Source organism: Garra rufa, chromosome 22 (assembly GCF_049309525.1).
Source record: "Garra rufa chromosome 22, GarRuf1.0, whole genome shotgun sequence".
NCBI classification, from domain to species: domain Eukaryota; kingdom Metazoa; phylum Chordata; class Actinopteri; order Cypriniformes; family Cyprinidae; genus Garra; species Garra rufa.
In genome coordinates this window covers 41,396,998-41,413,619 of record NC_133382.1, presented here as the reverse complement: position 1 = coordinate 41,413,619, position 16,622 = coordinate 41,396,998, and the positions used below count along the sequence as shown (strand labels likewise).

General features: G+C 27.9%; 1 protein-coding gene across 1 annotated transcript; it reads left to right on the top strand.

Moving 5' to 3' along the window:
- Positions 1-5,042: 5,042 nt before the first annotated feature.
- LOC141297341 (non-selective voltage-gated ion channel VDAC2-like) lies at positions 5,043-14,657 on the top strand. The gene is made up of 9 exons (XM_073827751.1): positions 5,043-5,148; positions 7,616-7,687; positions 7,769-7,818; positions 9,013-9,165; positions 10,009-10,061; positions 10,146-10,373; positions 11,815-11,965; positions 12,330-12,387; positions 13,483-14,657. Exons 2-9 carry the CDS (start codon positions 7,621-7,623, stop codon positions 13,572-13,574), a joined length of 852 nt encoding a protein of 283 aa, XP_073683852.1. The 5' UTR covers positions 5,043-5,148; positions 7,616-7,620; the 3' UTR covers positions 13,575-14,657.
- The last annotated feature ends 1,965 nt before the right edge of the window (positions 14,658-16,622 follow it).

The window sequence follows — 16,622 nt, the reverse complement described above, 5'->3', positions numbered from 1 at the left end:
AATTTTGATGTCTTGCTCCTTTTTCATGGTGCCGTTTACTGTGATTAGGTTCCCTGGTCCACCGGCTGAAAAACACCCCCAAAACATTAGGTTCCCACCACCATGTTTGACAGTGGGGATGGTGTTCTTAGGGTTGAAGGCTTCTCCTTTTTTACACCAAATGAAGGCTACATCATTGTGGACAAACAATTTCATTTTTGTTTCATCTGACCATAAAATAGAAGACCAGAAGTCGTCTTCTTCGTCCAGATAAGCATTTGCAAAGGCCAAGCGGACTTTTGTGTGCTTTATCTGGAGAGTGGTGTTCTCCTTGGTCTGAGTCCATGAAACCCAGCGGTGTGGACTGTCTGCCTTGAGATGTTGTAACCAGCTACCTCTGTAGGTCTTGTAGATGTTACCTCTCTCACTATCCTCCTGGCCAGCACAGGTGTCACTTTTGGCTTCCGACCACATCCTCTTGAGATTTTTCACAGTGTGGAATGTCTTGTATTTTTTAATAATACTTTGCACTGTAGCCACTTGAACTTCAAAACATGTAGATATGGTCTTATAGCCCTTTCCTGATTGTGAGCAGCCACAATGCACAGCCGCAGGTCCTCTGTGAGCTCCTTTGTCTTAGCCATGACTGTCCACAAACCAACAGCAGAGAGCTTGTTTTTCACCTGTTGAGTTGATTAAAACAGCTGTTCCTAATGAATCAGGGTAATTCGGATGCTTTAGAACAGCTTGGACTATTTGGAATGGTATAGAACTTTGGATTTTCCCATAGACTGTGACAGTTTGCAAAGGATAAGAATAATTTTGGACATGCCACTTTTTGTTCAAATGTAAATAAAAGTTGAGAAATATTTTTTTATTTATTATATTTTAATTATTATTTAGTAATTCTCTGTGTTGAATTTTTCTGGATTCATTTTAAAATTAAATTTATATTCTTTTTTTTTCATGACAAACTACATTAAAACAAAAACGTGTGATGTTTAAATATTGTTGCATTTTAAAATTAAATGTTTTTGTCCTTTTTTGCATATTTTTACATGCACTAACTGTTGCTGTATGCATATATATATATATATATATATATGTGTGTGTGTGTGTATATGTATGTGTGTATATATCTATATATATATATATGTGTGTATATATCTATATCTATATATGTGTGTATATATCTATATCTATATATATATATATATATATATATATATATTAGTGGTGGGCATAGATTAATTTTTTTAATCTAGATTAATCTAGATTAAATCTTGAAATTAATCTAGATTAATCTAGATTAAAATGGCTAATTTGAAGGCATTCAGAATATGTGTGCTACCCAAATAATGACTAAAAGTAAGTCTTTGAGAACGGGTTTCTCAAGCCAGGTGGCACATTAGATCAGGCGCTCATCTCCTGTTTCCAAAATGCATTACAAACTGCTTGACAATTGCATTTACAACACAATTAACTATACAAACTTGTGTAACCAAGTACTTCTGCGCAAAATGCTGTACGACGTGCGCGTTCCCGTAAAATACACAGGCGCGCGGGTATGGATAGCCTGTCTGCCTGCATAGTCTTCCAATAATCTGCGTTGCTTTTAGAAGCGTCAATTCAGTTGTTGCATATAGTTTAATGTCTTTATTTCGGGATTATCAAAGTAAATTATAACTCAAACTTGAGATTTTACTGGGGCACAGCAGATTTTCACTGGGGCACGTGCCCCAGTAAAAAGGGTCTAGCAACGCACGCACCTGCCCTGAAGCGGCTTCATAACTGCATCCACGTCTGCGCGTCTCATTTGATGTGGTAATTTCACAGAAGTTGAAGACTCGTTCTCGCCCCCTACAGTGCAATTCGACTAGGTATACGTCATCCGCGCTAAAATATCAAAGTGAAAGTCATCATATCTTGCGTAGTTTAGACCCAGCTCCCAACCCAACTTTGAGAATAGATTAACGGCGATATTTTTTTTATCGCGCGATATGAGTCTCACGTTAACGCAGCACGTTAACGCCGATAACGGCCCACCACTAATATATATATATATATATATGTGTGTGTGTGTGTGTGTGTGTGTGTGTGTGTATATATATATATATATATATATATATACACACATAAACAAGTGATGTTGAAATATTTCTACATCTTAAAACGTCTTTTTTTTTTTAGAGTAAAGTATGACTTTACCACATTTTGTGAGATTCACACTCTGTTTTGTCATTGCTACTGTATGTTTTCTCCCACTTTTACTGAAAATCTATTTTGAAGCAAATCTCGCCAAACAGTGGAATGAAGACAAGCCATTTTTCAGCATCATCATTCCAGTTGCCAATGACCTTTGATAATGTGACTTTGTCTTCTTACGAACGCTAGTTTGTCACCGACGTCCTGATATATCTCAGATTTACTGTATATGATGATCATGAGGGTATTAGTGACTTGAAAGTTTACAAAAAAGTATGTAACGATCGTAAAACACGTGCTGAAAGCAGATGAGGAAAACGTGTCCTTGCTCATCTTATTTGACGTCTTACTGGATGTTTAAAGGGTGTTTTTGTGGTAATCAGGGCTAGTTTTGATGAGGTTTTCTGTGGTAGGTCATTAGGATTTTAATTTGGTGTATTTATAGACATTTGAGCACAGAGAATTGACTGACCTCATGCGTGTTTGATGGAGATGTACAGAATCGTGAGGAATTGAGATGTTATTGTGTATTATAATGTTCATTATTGTTCCCTCTTGTATGCAGTATTTCACACTGAATACTCAAAGCAAGATTAAACAAACTACAAAATACAGTTTAAAGGGTATCTTGGGAATAAAGAAACTAGTTTGCCGCCAAATAATTGATGCATTTCATTTTCAAATGGTTTTCAAACTCCATATGCTTCATAACAGCAGTAGAGTTTAATATCTGTATAATTTCATCTTTATTGAGCCTGAAAATGCCATTCAATGAAAAAGCCTATTATGGACTTTTGTTAAGCCTGGAAGTGTATTTTTGATGATTTGAGTGGAGTATATTGTGTTTGGTTGGATACTGATGGGATTCTGGATGCTCTGGGTTTGATGGATGCTCATCATTTATCTGCCATCATCAATAAAATTAACAGATTTAGCTGAAATGAGAAAAGTGTTTGTTTCTGTCCATGCCAAACTAGCCTTTAAAATAAAATAACAGTATTATTAATGATATAAATGATCATAACTGCTATCCTGATCATCCCATCCTAAAATTTAAAAGGGAACTATATATATTTTCATATATAAAATAAATGTGTATACTACAGTGAAAAATTAATTTTATGTGTATAATACTACTTATTTTTACTAACAAATTAGTTTCTGTTTAGTTTCTAGTTTAGTTTTTTAATCTATTTTTTTATTTCTTTATTTTAATACAGTTATTATATATTTTTTATATTATTAATATATTTTAGTTTTATTAAAACATTTTATTTATTAAGCCTTTATTTATTTGTTCGTTTATTTATTGTTATTTATTATGTATATTATGATTACAAACATAAATATTATATAATTACAATTATAATTATAATATATTGTATTTTAATTACTATATTATATATTATTTATAATTATATATAGTTTGCATATTCCAAATTAATAATAATAATTAGTAGTAGTAGTAGTAGTAGTAGTAGTATTTTTAAGCATTAAATGTCAGATTTATTTTAAATTTTGATTTATTAGTTATATTTATTTATTTATTAGTTATATTTTAATATTCATATAATTTATATTATGTAATTACAGTTATAATTATAATATATTGTATTATAATTAATATATTATCTATTACTTATAATTATGTATAGTTTGCATTTTCCAAATTAAAAAATAATAATAATATTAGTAGTAAAAGTTTTAAGCATTTAATGTCATTTTTAAAAAAATAAAATTGATATATTTATATATTTATTTGTTATATTACAATATCCATAATTATAATTACATATTATTATATTATTACAATTACAGTAATAATTATAATTTATTGTATTATCATTAATATATTATATATTACTTATAATTTTATATAGTTAACATATTCCAAATTAAAAATAATAATAATTATTATTAGTAGTAAATTAGTATTATTTTTAAGCATTTAATGTCAGATTTTTTTATTAAAATTTTATTTATTTTTTATATTTTAATTTTCATATTATAATATATATTATAAATATATCATATTATATATATATATATATATATATATATATATATATATATATATATATTATATATATTATATTTATAATATTATATAATTACAGTTATAATTAATATATTTTATTATAATTAATATATTATAAATTACTTATAATTATATATAGTTTGCATATTCCAAATTAATAATAATTATTAATAGTAGTATAAGTATTGTTTATAAGGACATGTCAGAATTTTTAAATTTGTATTTATTTATATTTATTTGTTCATATTTATTATATTTATTTTAGTTGAATTTGCTATTTAGTTTTTTTAGTTTTTAGCTTATTTTGTTCAGTATTATTTTTTTACATACCTTGCATTTTTGTATAAATTATCAGAAATATACATTTTTATAAATGAAAGTTTTTCAAGTTTGAATATTGTCCTTCTGTGTTATGTAACTTTATAAATGACATACATCTTCATACTTTTAAATGAGTTAATATTAATAACACATTACATTTTGAATATAAATTAAATGATAATAAAATGAGTTATCTAATATTATTATAAATGTAAAAGAAATGTAAAAGAAACTGTCAGAAAATATTTTATTATTTAGTTTTTTAGCTTAATTTTTTCAGTATTATTATTATTATTTTTTACATACCTTCTCCGTTGCTGCCCACTGAGGGTCGTTTTTGTCTATTTTAATCTAAATGTCCGATATGTATGTATTAATACAACATTATCAATGCAGAAATTATTAATATGTACTTTTTATAAAATAATCGTTATTCCAGCAATCGGAGCTGCTGAACATATTGTTTCAGTCAGGCATTATTCGGGGCAGCGCTTAGGGGTCCTGACTCTGCTGTGTTAGCATTAGCGCGACGAGTGAGTCTCCTTCATCTGTCGCCGGTGCTCCGTGACCCGGTTCTGCTGCACAGGTTCGACCCGCATTCTCCGGTTAGTGCAGTTTAAACCTTTCGAACTGTTCTGTTTTTATTTTTGTTGGTGTGAGGCTGGGCTTTAAAGTGAACGTTAAAACTGATCCAGTGCGGCTTGAGGCCAGGCCAGGCTCGGCTCGGCTCGGTTCGGTTCGGCTGACAGCTGTCAGAAAACACACTAATGCTGCTCTACAGCTGTTCGCTTCTGCTTAAACACTAGCTCGAACCAGACCGGCTTTATGCGAACTCTGAACTTTCACTATTTAATATTTAGAAATAAAATGGCAGCACTAGAAATAATTATTTCTTGCTATTTTGTGCATTTAACAAACAATCAATGTCTGCAACAGACTTTTTTCTGTTTTAAATGATTTAGTAATAATAAATATTATAATTATTATAATGCATTTTTGTATTGTTATTAATAACTGTTAGTATTTACATTATTATAGATATTATAAATGATTTGAAAATCATTTGAAGATGTCACAAAGTATTTACACGGGTTTTTGAATGAGTTATCTAATATTATGTAATTATAAATTGAAAATAAATGGTCAGAAAATTAGTGAAAGCAATGTAATTAATTGCATACCTTTAAATTAAAAATAATTATTTCATTAAAAGCATTTTTGAATAGTTTCTATTGGAGCAGTTGAAATCTAATTGTAATTTTGTCAATTTATTTAATTGTGTACTTCATTAGTATTGAAGAAATTTAAAATAAAATATAAGTAATGGAATAAAATATAAATATATATAAATAATAACATCAAAATTACATAAAATTATGAATAATTCCTCACAATTACAATTGGAAACAAAGAAAGTTAAATAAAATAATAAAATGTAATAAGCTAATAATTAATGGAATAAGAAAATGTAAAAACATTCAAATTAAATAAAATTATGGTTAATTGATCACATTTTTAATTGAAAAAAGTTATAGTTATTATATTATTATGTTTTATTTTATTTAATAATACAATACAATAATTCTATTATTTATTATATTTTATTATTTTATTTAAGTTTTATAAATGTGATGAATGAACCATACTTTTATTCATCACATTTATAATTGAAACAACTTAAATAAAATAATAAAAAATAATAATTAATGAAACAAAATGTTACAAATAATAAATAAAACTTTAAAATTAAATAAAATGATGGTTCATTCATCACATTTGTAATTGAAAAAAAAACTTTAATAAAATATAATAAATAATGAAATAAAATAAAAAATATATATAATAACATTAAAATGAAATAAAATGATGGTTCATTCATCACATTTATAATAAAAACAAATAATAAAATGTAATAATTAATTGAATAAAATTAAAAATAGAATAGCATTACAATTAAATCAAATTAATGTTTCATTCATCACATTTATATTTGAAACAAAAACAAACTTAATTAAAAAATAAAATATAAAATTGAATAGAAGAAAATAAAAAAACATTAAAATGATGGTTCATTCATCACATTTACAATAAAAAAAAAAAAATATAATAAGTGAACAAAAAAACATTAAAAATAAATCAAATTATGGTTCATTCATCACATTTATAATTAAAAAAATTATAAACTTAAATAAAATAAAATAAATATAATAGCATTAAAATTAAATACAATTTTGGTTCATTTATCTCATTTATAATGGAAAAAACACTTAAAATAATAAAATATAAAAATTGAATAAAAAATACAATAACATTAAAATTAAATAAAAATATGGTTTATTCATCACATTTATAATTAAAAAAATACAAACTTAAATAAAATAAAAAAATATAATAACATCAACATTAATTGAATAAAATCAAATAAAATGATGGTTCATTAATCACATTTATAATTAAAAAACAAAACAAAATAAACTTAAAATAATAAAATATAATATTTAATTCAATAATAAAAATGCAATAACAGTAAAATCCAAATAAAATTGTGGTTCATTCTTCACATTTACAATAAAAAAACAAACTTAAAAAATTTAAATATAATAAATAATTGAATGAAAAAAGAAAGAAAGTAACTTTAAAATGAAATAAAATCATGGTTTATTTATAACACTGGAAATGGCAGAAACAGGTGGATGCATTGCATTGTGTTGCAGTATTCAGCATAGTGTGCATTGTTGTATACTATGGCAGTAGTTTGTTCAGGTGTTGTATGCATATGAGGTGTTTGCATGCCGGGTTTGTTCAGTACGGGTTTGATCTGCTTAAATGGAGTGTCCTGAGGCTGTAGGTGTGTGTGTGTTTACTCTGGCCGCACCTCATCGACTATATAACCACACAGACAGACGTCCTCAGCTGTTGTCTGCTCCCGCAGGTCAAAATACTGCATCTGATCACTTAGTGCATTCTGACTAAACCTCAGCAAGAAAATGCCTCTAATATCACTTACCTTGAGTCTGTGGTTATGATTAAAACACATAAGATTATAATCACTGCTTGTCCTTGTGTTTGCAGATATAATGGCTGTTCCTCCAGCGTACGCAGACCTGGGAAAGGCTGCAAAGGACATCTTCAACAAGGGCTACGGTAACACTCTTCACTCCCTCACCACTGATTTCAAATGCATATTATATTATATGTTCATGTGTGTCTTTCTGAATGCTGAAGGTTTTGGAACGGTGAAGCTTGATGTCAAAACCAAGTCTGCTAATGGAGTGGTGCGTGCTTTCTTCAGTACTTTAAGTCACATTTTGAGTGTGCAATTCATCTCTGTTTGTTATTTTAACTGGTTCTCTGTGGGTCTTAAAAAGTGTTAATTCACCTTTCCACAAATAAAGACTTTATAAGGTCTAAATCAGAGCAGAAAGTCTTAAAATCAAGGCATTACATGTTGCATTAATTTTAAAAATGTATTTCTTCCTCAGTGTTTCTGGCTGTTTTCCACTGCAAATAAAGAGACATCCTTAAATAAAGGTCTTATTACTTGAGATGCAAAATAAAGAAATTACTACTTGTTTTATTATGTTTTATAAAATAAATTAAACAATTTTAATAGTTTTTTTTTTTGTTTTTTTTTTACAAATGTTTTAAGTTTTAAGATAATTTATTTAGACTAACCAAGGCAACATTTCTAATTTAAAAAACTATATTTTGTAATGTATAATGTTATAATTTGTAATTTATTATTTTTTTTACAATTTTATAATTTTTTTCCCAAATGTTATATATTTTTTATGGTTTTACAAAAAATGTTTAACCTAAAATTAAAACAAACCTAAACTGAAATAAAATGGAAGTATTAAAAAAGTATTAAAAAAAAAAACATAAACATAAAAATTATCAAATTAATTTATTTTAACTATCAACATTTTTTTTTTTTTTTACAAATGTTTCACTTTTTTATGGTTTTACAAAAAAAATGTGTAACTTGAAATACTGTAAAAAAAAAATACTAATTTATATAAACATTAATTTATTTTCAGCTTATCAAGGCAACATTTTTCATTTAAAAAAAAAAAAAAAACTTTTTTAAACTGAAAACAAAACCAACTAAACTTTATAGCCATATTTAAAAAAAATAAACTGAAAGAAAAAAACTAAAGTTAATATTTAAAAAGGTAAAATAAAAACTAATTTAAAATATTAAGAAAAACTATAACAGCATCTAAAACACTCTAAAATAACACTGAATGGAAGTTGGAATTACATTTTTCTCTTTAAAAGGCCTGTAAAAAATCTTAAATTTGCCTTCATCAAATAAGCAGAAACAATGTTTAAAGAAATCTCTATTCATCTTTAATCATCTATCTGTAAATGTAATACCATCTTCCTCTAAAATGTCTTTCCTCAGATGTCATCCAGGACATGCAGGCTGTTGTGTAACATAATAATGCCTCTTTTTTGCCGTTCAGGAGTTTAAAACATGCGGCACGTCTAACATGGATTCAAACAAGGTCAGCGGGAACCTGGAGACCAAGTATAAATGGGCCGAGTACGGACTGACCTTCACCGAGAAGTGGAACACGGACAACACTCTGGGCACAGAGATCACCGTGGAGGACCAGGTGCAGATACACACAAATACATCAACAAATAACATGTATAGTCATTTACTGGCCTGGAAACATAAATCCAAAGATTTTTTTCTGTTTTGTATAAACCTTTTTTAATTGTTTTTATTTTGTTTTATAATTATAATTTTTTGTTAGTTTAACATATTTTGTTTTATACCTTAAAATTTCATTTTTTTAAAATTATTTTATTACATTTTTTAATTTAGTTTATACAAAAAAAATTGTGTATATAATTTTTTGTATTGTACAATGTCTTATTATTTAATTATAATTTTATTTTGTATAAAATATTTTGTTTTATTTTATTTTGTGTCATATAAAATACATATTATTTATTTATTTAATTAATATTTAATTATTTTATTAATTGATTTATTTTTTGTTTGTATAAAATATTTAGTTTTATTTTTTGTTTTATATACTTTTTTGTTTTTATTTCATTTAGTTTTATTATTTAATTTTGTTTATTTATTTTTGCTTTATATAAAATATTTATTTATTATTACAAATAATAATAATAATAATGTTTTGTTAACAGTAATGGTACTACTGCTAATGACAATTATTATAATTTATTATTATATTATTTTACTATTATTATTATTATTATACTTTTATTTTTATTTATAATTAATGCATAAAAGTTATTGTTATTTAGAAAATATAATTTTATTAATTTGATATTAAATATTATTATTTGAAAAAATGCAAAAATCACTTTTCAAAAACATTACAGAATCATACTTTTGTCTGGTAGTGTTTGTTTTTATACTTGCGCTCAACAAAAATCTTATTTCTTCAGCTGGAAATTTGTATGTATATTTTGTTTCATAGATCACCAAAGGACTCAAGCTGACCTTTGACACGACCTTCTCACCAAACACTGGGTACAAGGACTTATTGTATATGCCACATAAGCTTTATAAGCTTCAGATGAGCTGATTTCTAATGTATTTGTATTATTTTAATAGTAAGAAGAGCGGTAAGGTGAAGACGGCCTATAAGCGTGAGTATGCGAACTTGGGCTGTGATGTGGATTTCGACTTCGCCGGTCCTGCCATCCACGGAGCAGCTGTGCTGGGTTACGAGGGTTGGCTTGCCGGATACCAGATGACCTTTGACTCCGCCAAGTCTAAAATGACTCGCAGCAACTTTGCAATCGGATACAAGACCGGAGACTTCCAGCTGCATACTAATGTGTAAGATATACACCGTCTCTAGTGCTTTAGCGATCCATCATTATTTTCTTAATATTAATAATAAATAATACTATTGTATTATTATTTATAATTAATAAAATAATAAAACAAATAATAATAATGTTTTGTTAACAATAATGGTACTGCTACTAATGACAATTATAATAATAATTATTTTTATTACGGTTATTTTTATTTATAATTATTAAAAGTTGTTATTTTTTAAATACAATTTTACGAATTTTATATATTAAATGTAAGTATTTATTATTGTTATAATTATTATAATATATTCATATAATTATCGTAATATTAAAAATAAGTAATACTATTATCGTATTATTTTCAACTAATAAACGATAATTTACTACTACCACTAATGACCATTTTTGTAATTTATTATTATTACTACTGTTTTATTTATAATTAATGCATAAAAATTATTATAAAAAAAATGAATTTTGTTATTATTAATAAACAACTATTTAGTAATTATTTTAAATAATATGTATTAATTATGATACAGCTACTAATACTTCTACATAATTTTATAATTTTAATTATTTATGTATTATTATTATTATTATTAATTATAATTATTTGTAATTAGTAATTAACATTTGTCTTATTTATTTAATTATTATTGTAAATAATATTTATCAACAATGTATGAACAACAGCATTGTTGTTTTTATAATTATTGTTTAAATATTGTTTTATCAAAGTATTCGTAATAAAAATATTATATTATTTATAATTAACTGTTGTGCTGTTGTTACTTTTTTTGGAAATATATTTTTATTAATTATATTATTTATGTTATTTAAAATAAATAATTAATTAATAATGATTTATTTTATTACTGATTAATATGTAAGTTATTAGTATTATTTGGAAACTATCAATCTGATATTTCTTATTCTTAATTATAATTTATATAACAATTAATTTTGGTTGTAAATAATATTTACTAACAATGGTCATGACAATATGAAATATTGTTTTATCATGGTTTTCATAGTACAAAATATAATATTATTTATAAATAACTTGTCAGTCATTATTTATATTATTAAATGACTATTATTAAATCTATAAATTATTTATTATTGTTGTTTATAATTAAGAAAAACTATTATTCTTGTTTTTTATTGATGATGATTATTATTCATAATAATAAATAACATTAAGCCTTTATTTTGATAATATTAATAATAAATAACAATAGTTATTTATTTTTCAGTGCCTGTGTTAAATAGAAATGTGTATAAATATTCAGTACTCATGATCAGCATTGCAGCAGTTCCATTTCTAATTTAGAATATTCTCTGTAGACCCTGTAAATCTCCAGCGATGGTGCCGTTCTCAATTACTGCCCTCAATAATCTGAAGCTTAACCGAGAAAGAGCTGCACAATATCATCTCTCTGTTTGTGTGATAGGAATGACGGCACAGAGTTCGGCGGCTCCATTTATCAGAAAGTGAGCGATGATCTGGAGACGGCGGTGAATCTGTCCTGGATGGCCGGCAACAACAGCACACGCTTCGGCATCGCCGCTAAATACATGCTGGACTCCAGCTCCTCTATTAGTGTGAGTTTCACTGAGAAATTTCCCCTCTGGGTTTGAATGAATTATATAAATGTGTTTTTGCAACTAGCTCTATTATTTATTATTTATGTATATATATACAGTACAGACCAAAAGTTTGGACACACCTTCTCATTCAAATGAATGAGAAGGTGTGTCCAAACTTTTGGTCTGTACTGTATATTTTTCTGTTTATTAAAGTTTTTACTCTACATTTGTGCAGTTTTCAGTGGGTTAGTGATATTTTTTAAATATATATATATAAATTAATAAATATTTTTTAAATGGGTTTTTATACAAAAACTGCTTTTTTGAAGGAGTGTCTTTCTGTCAGTGAAGTTTTAACAGCATCTGCTGTTGCTTTCAGGCTAAAGTAAATAATGCCAGTCTGGTTGGGATCGGCTACACTCAGACTCTCAGACCAGGTGAGTGTTTTATGAATCACTCCATCCAGGTAAACCTGTGTCTTATTTTATTTTTAAAATGTATTTTTTTTTATTTAGCTTTTTATGTATAACATATTTTGTTTTATGTTTTGTTTTGTATGCTTTTTAAAATTTTCTATTTAGTTTGTTTTGTATATTGTTGTTTTATATTTCATTTTTTTTAATATAAAAAAATATTTTTTTTATTGTGGTTATTTGTTGTATTACTTTTTTTATTTATTTAATTTAAAAAACTTATTTTTATATGAAAATTACTTTTAATTTTATTTATTTTTGGTATTGTATAATTTTTTTGTTATTTTAGTTTTCTTATTTCATTGTTTTATGTTTTATTTCATTTTTTTATTATTTCATATAAAATATTTATTTTAATGTAATTTATTTTATTTTTGTTTGTATAAAATGTATATATTTTGTGTACTTTTATTATTTTTTGTTTAGTTTGTATTGTATTTTTGTTTTTAGTTTAGTTTTTATTTCATTAATTTCATTTTGTTTAATATATTTTTTGTTTTACATAAAGTTTTTATTATTGTGTTGTATTCCTTTTTTTCATTTTTAATTAGTTTTATATAAAATATTTTGATTTGTTTTTATTTTATTGTTTTATTTTATTTAATGATTTTTTTGTTTAGTCTGACATATTTGATTACTTTATTACGTTTTCACAATTATTTTATTTAATTTTTACATTTAAATTTATTTTGTTTTTATTTAATTTTATAGAAAATATTTTTATCATTGTTTATTTTTTGTATTGTATAATTTTTCTTATTTTATTAATTTTAATTTTGATTTGTACAATTTTTTTAAATTTTTTTTTATTTTGTTTTAATTTTATCTCAAAATCAGTACAGTTAGGATGTAAGCACAGCAGTTTTTCATACTTCTATCATATTCTGCACAACTTGATACATGTTTCTCTCAAAATCAAAAGAGTCAAGTATTACTTCTAATTTCTTCCCATTTTATTCTGGTGTGAAATGTGAGTCAGACATAAGTTTGCTTCTTTTAACCAATGAAATAAAGAATGAATCTGAATCTGAGTCTAATGCAAACTGTGTTTGTATCCAGGAGTGAAGCTGACGCTTTCCGCTCTGGTTGATGGAAAGAACGTCAACGCTGGAGGCCATAAACTGGGTCTGGGACTCGAACTGGAGGCATAACACCCGACTAAGCGTCATGTTGCGTTTCTCACGGGAACATCTGGCAAAGGGAAGAGTCTGATATCTCCACACGCAGACCACCGTCGGCTTTAACCCGAATGCTGAACCCAAACCTGCGCCTCGTCTCTTATTTATTTGCAGCACTACCTTACTGTCAATATTTCTCCCCAAAGCGGCGCTTTCCATCTATATGTGCTTTCCTTTCCTGGTCATTTTCTGAGGAATAGTTTACCAAAAATGTAAATTATTATTATTATTTACTCATCCTCGTTGTTGCAAACCTTGATTTTGATAAGCATAAATATTTATGCATCTCTTCTTTACATAACAGTAACTAAGACTGTCAAACTAAAAAAAAAAAAGGACCCAGGGTTGCCAGGTTCTCAAAACAAAACCCACCCAATTGCTACTCAAAACTAGCCCGAAAGCGTTTTAAAGGGGTTCCCCAAGTGTAAAATACACTTTTTGGCGGGGTTTCCCTAGTAAAAGCATTCCAGAGGCTAAATATTATGTTATTGGTGTTGCTTCAACCTGCGGCAACAGTGGTAAAGTAGGCCAATTCTGCGGGAAAACCGCGGACTTGGCAACATGGATTAAAACACAATATAAAGTCTTCTGAAACTATACAATATCTTAAATATACTTTGATAATGCCATTTTTGGAGCTTGACAGTGTTTTTGTGTGGAAAAGAGATGTTTAAAGATTTTTAAATAACCATATATGAGTTTTTATTAGCGTGAGGGTGATAGATTAATTGTAAATGTTTTGAATGTAGATGATGATTTGCACACGGAGCGTCTCCTCTTAAGTTACCGCTGCTGTTTAGTGATGTCCGGACGCTGTTGTTTGGCTGTTTGTTGTGGTAGTTTAGCTTTATCGTCCTTCTCTCTCTGTATTCAGGCTTTTATGGCTCTCAAACGGGTTCTTTCGTCGTGAGATGTTGCGGTTGTTTCCACACTACCTCCCCATGAAACACTCACGCAGACACTGATGAACGAGGGAGACGAGAGGCTTTCCCTGCTCAACCGCACAATCATTCCCTTCTGTATGTTCACCTTTGCAATAAAGTCCTACAACTGGAATTGTGTCGTGTTTTATGAACTATATTTCAATAATAGATTTTTTAAAAACTACCTAAAATAAGAAATAAAAGCGCAAAAATATATATATTATCTGGAAATCAACGGTTTCTGAGTTAGGATTGGTCAGGAATGCTTTAAGGCGGGGCTTAATGAGAGCGACACGCGTCAAAATATGAAAACCACGCCCACTGGAAGGGAAAACAAGATGCCTCCTTCATTACTGATTTATTAATCGGAACAATGTCTAAAGCTGCTATGTGACAAGGTGTATAGTATACAAGCTAAAAAACACAGAACTACGTTTTATAAGCTGTCGTTTAAGGACACAAAAGAACTATGTCTACTGGAGGGAAATTTACCAGCAACAATAAATATTTTTTAATCATGTCAAAGGATTATTTTACCACCCTGAAAAAAAGGAGATATATTGAGAAACTAAATTTGATTGGTCGAAGTAAGTGCTCCTTTTCCTTACCTTCAATTTGTTGGAGAAATGATCCAACTGAATGGCCCGAAGTGAAATAACCTGACATCTGCCACTATTTGTGTCCTTATAAACTCTCGTTTTTGGGGTCGACAGCTTGTAAAAGCGTAGTTCTGTGTTTTTTTTTTTTTAGCTTGGTTACTGTACACCTTGTCTCATAGCAGCTTTTAGACATTGTTCTGTTTTTTGTTGTAAGTCAGAAATGACAAGGAGTCCGCTTCTTGCAATACAAAATGAATGGAGAGCGTTGGATTGTTTACCCCGCAATGTGTGGGCGTGGCCTAAATGCGCTCGGTTTCTGAGTTAGGATTGGTCAGTAGTGCTTTAAGGCGGGGCTTAATGAGGATCAAATCAAAGCCGTTAAAACGGCTCTCGGAACAAGTCGCAAGTCCCGATCAATTATTAGAGATGGCCTAAATTCGCGCTGCTTTGCTGTATTTGTTGTTACGAAGACAAGAATTTAAAAATATATATGTGGTTTGCTGAGTAGTCAACAGTCTCGTCAATGTCAAAATGATTGAAATGGCCAATCAAATCACAGTGGGCGGGGTTTATTGTTCACAGACGTCACGCAAGAGAAGCGTCGAAAGAGCGTGAGGTAAGATGGAAGTAGCAAAACATTTAATATTTGACAACTGTTTTATGATAGAAACGATAAAAGATCGACGGTAATATCCAGAGATGCAAATTACTCAACGTTTTTGAAATATGACTGCTCTGAAGTGAAGATATGGTAGGTTTACGTTCATGTAATTCATAATTCAGTGTGACAAGACAAGAAACGTTTGGCGTTTTTTTTTTTTTTTTTTTTTTTTTTTTAACGTTTGGCGTTTTCAACCAGTCCAAGTCCATTTTGTCGAAATTGAGATGTATATATCATCTAAAGTTGAATAAATTATCTTTTCATTGATGTATGGTTTGTAAGGATATGATAATATTTGGTCAAGAGACAACTATTTGAAAATCTGAAATTTCAGAGTGCAAAAAAAAAAAAAAAAAATCAAAACACTGAGAAAATCGCCTTTAAAGTTGCCAAATGAAGTTCTTAGCCATGTATTTTACTAATCAAAAAGGTAATTTACAAAATATCTTCATTGAACATGAATCTTTACTTTATACCCTAATGATTTTTGGCGTAAAATAAAAATAATGAGACCCAAACAATGCATTTTTGGCTCTTGCTACAAATATACCCCTGCTACTTAAGACTAGTTTTGTGGTCCAGGGTCACATATTAGACATACAAATAAAAATGCATATGCACATGTTTTAAATTATTATTAGTAAACAGTTAAAAACAGGGCTGCCAACTTTTGAGTTCAGCTTGGAGTGAGAATTCCCACAGCAGTGTCTTTAGGGGGGTCCGGGGGCATGCTCGCTAATGCTAAATTCATCTATCTGGTGCACTTTGAGAGTTCACAATTCAGAGCTCCAATGCAGTTTCAGTGTGCAAACTAAAAGAAAAAAGCTGGTGAATTGAC